Consider the following 7,500-nt stretch of genomic DNA (forward strand, 5'->3'; position numbering starts at 1 on the left):
TTTACATTTACATTTACATTTACATTTAAGTCATTTAGCAGACGCTCTTATCCAGAGCGACTTACAAAATGGTGCATTCACCTTATGATATCCAGTGGAACAACCACTTCACAATAGTGCATCTAAATCTTTTAAGGGGGGGGGTTAGAAGGATTACTTTATCCTATCCTAGGTATTCCTTAAAGAGGTGGGGTTTCAGGTGTCTCCGGAAGGTGGTGATTGACTCCGCTGTCCTGGCGTCGTGAGGGAGCTTGTTCCAGCATTGGGGTGCCAGAGCAGCGAACAGTTTTGACTGGGCTGAGCGGGAACTGTGCTTCCTCAGAGGTAGGGGGGCCAGCAGGCCAGTGGTGGATGAACGCAGTGACCTTGTTTGGGTGTAGGGCCTGATCAGAGCCTGAAGGTATGGAGGTGCCATTCCCTTCACAGCTCCGTAGGCAATCACCATGGTCTTGTAGCTAGTTTATATCTATATCTATATCTTTTTATCTATACAAGTTTAGTATAGCTAGCTAGATATCTACATTATCTATCTACACTATGTACACTATCAACACTATCTATCACTATCTATCAACACTGTTTACACTATCAACACTATCTACACTATCTACACTATCTACACTATCTATCACTATCTATCAACACGATCTATCACTAGCTATCATTACTATCTACACTATCTATCAGTAGCTATCATTACTATCACTATCTATCACTAGCTATCATTACTATCACTATCTATCACTATCTATCACTAGCTAGCATTACTATCACTATCTATCAACACTATCTACACTATCTATCAACACTATCTATCACTATCAACACTATCATTACTATCAACACTATCTACACTATCTACACTATCTACACAATCTACACTATCAACACTATCTCTACTATCAACACTATCATTACTATCAACACTATCTACACTATCAACACTATCAACACTATCTACACTATCTATCACTATCAACACTATCTACACTATCAACACTATCTACACTATCAACACTAGCTACACTATCTATCACTATCTACACTATCTACACTATCAACACTATCTACACTATTAACACTATCTACACTATCTACACCATCAAAACTATCAACACTATCTATACTATCTACACTATCAACACTATCTACACTATCAACACTATCTACAAACACTATCTATCACTAGCTATCTACACTATCTATCAACACTATCTAACACTATCTACACTATCTATCAACACTATCAACACTATCTATCAACACTATCTACACTATCTATCAACACTATATACACTATCTATCACTATCTATCAACACTATCAACACTATCTACACTATCTACACTATCTATCTACACTATGTACACTATCAACACTATCTATCACTATCTATCAACACCATCTACACTATCAACACTATCTACACTATCTATCACTATCTATCACTATCAACACTATCTACACTATCTACACATCTACACTATCTATCACTATCTATCACTATCAACACTATCAACACTATCTACACTATCTACACTATCTATCTACACTATGTACACTATCAACACTATCTATCACTATCTATCAACACTATTTACACTATCAACACTATCTACACTATCTACACTATCTACACTATCTATCACTATCTATCAACACGATCTATCACTAGCTATCATTACTATCTACACTATCTATCAGTAGCTATCATTACTATCACTATCTATCACTAGCTATCATTACTATCACTATCTATCACTATCTATCACTAGCTAGCATTACTATCACTATCTATCAACACTCTCTACACTATCTATCAACACTATCTATCACTATCAACACTATCACTAGCTAGAATTAGCTATCAACACCATCTATCACTATCTATCAACACTATCTATCACTATCAACACTATCTATCACTATCTATCACTATCTATCTACACTATCATCACTATCTATCACTATCTATCACTATCTATCTACACTATCATCACTATCTATCACTATCTATCAACACCATTTGTCATTAGCTATAATTAGCTATCACCCCATCACCACTAGACCATCACTCCCATCACCACTAGACCCATCACCACTAGACCCATCACCACTAGACCCATCACCCCATCACCCCATCACCACTAGACCCATCACCACTAGACCCATCACTCCCATCACCACTAGACATAATCCCATCACCACTAGACCAATCCCATCACCACTAGACAACCCATCACCACTAGACCATCACCCATCACCACTAGACCCATCACCCCATCACCACTAGACCCATCACCATAGACCCATCATCCCAATCACCACTAGACCCATCACTCCCATCACCACTAGACCCATCACTCCCATCACCACTAGACCCATCAACGCCCATCACCACTAGACCCATCACTCTCATCAACACTAGACCCATCACTCCCATCACCACTAGACTCATCACTCCCATCACCACTAGACCCATCAATCCATCACCACTAGACCCATCACTCCCATCACCACTAGACCCATCACTCCCATCACCACTAGACCCATCACCACTAGACCCATCACTCCCATCACCACTAGACCCATCACTCCCATCACCACTAGACCCATCACTCCCATTACCACTAGACCCATCACCACTAGACCCATCACTCCCATCACCACTAGACCCATCACTCCCATCACCACTAGAGCCATCAATCCCATCACCACTAGACCCATCACCACTAGACCCATCACTCCCATCACCACTAGACCCATCACTCTCATTACCACTAGACCCATCACCACTAGACCCATCACTCCCATCACCACTAGACCCATCACCACTAGACCCATCACTCCCATCACCACTAGACCCATCACTCCCATCACTCCCATCACTCCCATCACCACTAGACCCATCACTCCCATCACCACTAGACCCATCACTCCCATCACCACTAGACCCATCACCACTAGACCCATCACTCCCATCACCACTAGACCCATCACCACTAGACCCATCACTCCCATCACCACTAGACCCATCACTCCCATCACCACTAGACCCATCACCACTAGACCCATCACCACTAGACCCATCACTCCCATTACCACTAGACCCATCACTCCCATCACCACTAGACCCATCACTCCCATCACCACTAGACCCATCACTCCCATCACCACTAGACCCATCACCACTAGACCCATCACTCCCATCACCACTAGACCCATCACTCCCATCACCACTAGACCCATCACTCCCATCACCACTAGACCCATCACCCCATCACCACTAGACCCATCACCACTAGACCCATCACTCCCATCACCACTAGACCCATCACTCCCATCACCACTAGACCCATCACTCCCATCACCACTAGACCCATCACTCCCATCACCACACCTCCCACAATGCAGCGGTGGCTCCAGGATGAAGTCGGCGAAGCAAGCAGAAACTGCTAGTCGACTGCAGTCAGAACTTCATGACCTTCGATCACGTGATTTTTGTAAAGTTCATGCAGTCGACATGTAGGTGCAAGTCGGGACCATTTTTATTCCCATAATGCAACACACTTTAAAAGACTGTGACCCACTTTGATAAAAGTAATCTGCTCGAAAGCGCGACAGGAACATTTGACAACAAAAAATTCTCCAAAATGGTAAACGGCCTGTATTTATCCAGCATCTTTGGGGTTAATATTGGCCGGCTGGCAAAACGAACTGCACGGTGGTCATGTGATAACACGGTGGTCATGTGATGTACACTGTGGTCATGTGATATACACGGTGGTCATGTGACGCACACTGTGGTCATGTGATAACACTGTGGTCATGTGATGCACACGGTGGTCATGTGATATACACTGTGGTCATGTGATGCACACGGTGGTCATGTGATAACACTGTGGTCATGTGATAACACTGTGGTCATGTGATATACACGGTGGTCATGTGATATACACGGTGGTCATGTGATGTACATGGTGGTCATGTGATATACACTGTGGTCATGTGATATACACGGTGGTCATGTGATATACACGGTGGTCATGTGATGTACATGGTGGTCATGTGATAACACTGTGGTCATGTGATAAGACGGTGGTCATGTGATATACACGGTGGTCATGTGATGTACACGGTGGTCATGTGATGCACACGGTGGTCATGTGATATACAGTGTGGTCATGTGATAACACTGTGGTCATGTGATAAGACGGTGGTCATGTGATATACACGGTGGTCATGTGATGTACACGGTGGTCATGTGATATACACGGTGGTCATGTGATATACACGGTGGTCATGTGATAACACTGTGGTCATGTGATATACACGGTGGTCATGTGATATACACAATGGTCATGTGATAACACTGTGGTCATGTGATATACACGGTGGTCATGTGATAACACTGTGGTCATGTGATATACACGGTGGTCATGTGATGTACATGGTGGTCATGTGATGCACACGGTGGTCATGTGATGTACATGGTGGTCATGTGATGCACACGGTGGTCATGTGATATACACTGTGGTCATGTGATATACACTGTGGTCATGTGATAACACGGTGGTCATGTGATATACACTGTGGTCATGTGATATACACAATGGTCATGCGATAACACTGTGGTCATGTGATGTACACTGTGGTCATGTGATAACACTGTGGTCATGTGATAACACGGTGGTCATGTGATGTACATGGTGGTCATGTGATGTACACGGTGGTCATGTGATATACACTGTGGTCATGTGATAACACGGTGGTCATGTGATGTACACGGTGGTCATGTGATATACACGGTGGTCATGTGATATACACTGTGGTCATGTGATAACACTGTGGTCATGTGATGCACACTGTGGTCATGTGATATACACGGTGGTCATGTGATATACACTGTGGTCATGTGATATACATGGTGGTCATGTGATAACACTGTGGTCATGTGATAACACTGTGGTCATGCCTCCCTGTGGCTCAGTTGGTAGAGCATGGTGTTTGCAACGCCAGGGTTGTGGGTTCGATTCCCACGGGGGCTAGTACAGGAAAAAAAAGAAAACAATAATAATACTGTATGAGTTGAAATGTCTGCATTCACTACTGTAAGTCGCTCTGGATAAGAGCATCTGATAAATGACTAAAATGTAAACGTTAAAATGTCATGTGATATGGTGGTCATGTGATTTACATTGTGGTCATGTGATAAGACGGTGGTCATGTGATGCACACGGAAGTGTAACTCCGCACCGCAGCAGTCAGTATCTTGCAGCGTTTTAAGACCCCGGCGTTACACCGTTAAGGTGTATTATATTGTATATTAGTAGTATATAGAAACAGCTGGTTAATGTAGCCGAGGTCATGTTGTTGCTGAGTGTTGTGAGCAGTGTGTTTCTGCTCCTAGCGACGCTACAAGCAGAGCTGGAACAATGTGACGCCGTATTAAACACGTCTACAGGTCTGTTACCGGCAGCTCTCTGGTCTTTCACCGAGCTTTCATTTCATATGGGTCACTGCTGGGTCCTGACCGGTTTGTGCTCCTTTTCAGGTGAGGATACCGGACACCTCGGGAAGTATTCGGTGCAGCTCGTCACTAACTCGTCCAACGGCACTGCGTTAACCTACGGTTTCGTGTCGTGCGGTGTGGCCGTTGTGTTTTACGGTTCTAACTTTGTCCCCGTGAAGAAGATCTCCACCGGAGACGGTAAGGACGAAGCGAGACAACGCCTTCACAACTAACCTCAGCTGATTTACTCAACATGTTAACCGGGAACCGGATAAACGGCTTCAAAAGACGACACTTGTTTTATTCCTGGTGTTTCGTGGGTCTGGTAACCTGACATTGTGTTTTATTCCTGGCGTTTCGTGGGTCTGGTAACTTGACATTGTGTTTGTTTATTCCTGGCGTTTCGTGGGTCTGGTAACCTGACATTGTGTTTTATTCCTGGTGTTTCGTGGGTCTGGTAACTTGACATTGTGTTTTATTCCTGGTGTTTCGTGGGTCTGGTAACCTGACATTGTGTTTTATTCCTGGCGTTTCGTGGGTCTGGTAACCTGACATTGTGTTTTATTCCTGGCGTTTCGTGGGTCTGGTAACCTGACATTGTTTAACCTTCTTCCTGTACTATATTACATGTTCTGTTTTTCTGATAAATTATTTTTGTTGCAACTTTCCACTGTTTCCGAGGCTTTCCAAACGCAACTTTACTTATTGTGTAATAACTATCGATCACTGATTGATTAGGCTGACCATCATTGTGTTACGTCATCACTAATCAATGACGCTGTTTAGTAAGAAACGCAGGGCCACATTCATTTGCCAAACCCACATAGAAATACAACGAATAGAACTCATGTGATTCCTTATTATACATACTGTTTATATCTGAACATTTCCAAAACGCTGTGTCCAGCTGAATGCACCCCCAGGTGTCTGTTTATATCTGAACATTTCCAAAACACTGTGTCCAGCTGAATGCACCCCCAGGTGTCTGTTTATATCTGAACATTTCCAAAACACTGTGTCCTGCTGAATACACCCCCAGGTGTCTGTTTATATCTGAACATTTCCAAAACACTGTGTCCTGCTGAATACACCCCCAGGTGTCTGTTTATATCTGAACATTTCCAAAACGCTGTGTCCTGCTGAATACACCCCCAGGTGTCTGTTTATATCTGAACATTTCCAAAACGCTGTGTCCTGATGAATGCCGCCCCAAGTGTGTCCAACTCACCTTTGCTACCGCAGTAACATGCTAAACGTGTGTGTGTGTGTGTGTGTGTGCGTGTGTGTGTGTGTTGCAGGTCTGTTCTTCCAGTGGGTGCTGTGTGCAGCAGTCTGGAGTGTATCCCTGGTGGTCAACATTATTCTGGGGTCTCCCACCTTCTGGCCGCTAGCCATGCTGGGGGGGGCCATCTGGGCTACAGGTCAGTATACCTCTAGCCATGCTGGGGGGGGCCATCTGGGCTACAGGTCAGTATACCTCTAGCCATGCTGGGGGGCCATCTGGGCTACAGGTCAGTATACCTCTAGCCATGCTGGGGGCCATCTGGGCTACAGGTCAGTATACCTCTAGCCATGCTGGGGGGCCATCTGGGCTACAGGTCAGTATACCTCTAGCCATGCTGGGGGGGGGCATCTGGGCTACAGGTCAGTATACCTCTAGCCATGCTGGGGGGGGCATCTGGGCTACAGGTCAGTATACCTCTAGCCATGCTGGGGGGGCATCTGGGCTACAGGTCAGTATACCTCTAGCCATGCTGGGGGGGCATCTGGGCTACAGGTCAGTATACCTCTAGCCATGCTGGGGGGGCATCTGGGCTACAGGTCAGTATACCTCTAGCCATGCTGGGGGGCATCTGGGCTACAGGTCAGTATACCTCTAGCCATGCTGGGGGGGCATCTGGGCTACAGGTCAGTATACCTCTAGCCATGCTGGGGGGGCATCTGGGCTACAGGTCAGTATACCTCTAGCCATGCTGGGGGGGCCATCTG

General features: G+C 45.1%; 1 protein-coding gene across 1 annotated transcript in view; it reads left to right on the forward strand.

The window, feature by feature from the left end:
- The first annotated feature begins 5,189 nt into the window (after positions 1–5,189).
- Positions 5,190–7,500, forward strand: part of LOC106592957 (transmembrane protein 144) — a 23,966-nt gene continuing 21,655 nt past the window's right edge. Inside the window, exons 1-3 of the mRNA XM_045712401.1 lie at positions 5,190–5,463; positions 5,554–5,709; positions 6,810–6,932. Of these exons, the coding sequence (XP_045568357.1) occupies positions 5,367–5,463; positions 5,554–5,709; positions 6,810–6,932 (376 nt within the window). The 5' untranslated portion in view covers positions 5,190–5,366. The remainder of the gene's footprint in view (positions 5,464–5,553; positions 5,710–6,809; positions 6,933–7,500) is intronic.

The sequence above is a fragment of the Salmo salar genome, unplaced genomic scaffold (genome assembly GCF_905237065.1).
Source record: "Salmo salar unplaced genomic scaffold, Ssal_v3.1, whole genome shotgun sequence".
Classification (NCBI taxonomy): Eukaryota; Metazoa; Chordata; class Actinopteri; order Salmoniformes; family Salmonidae; genus Salmo; species Salmo salar.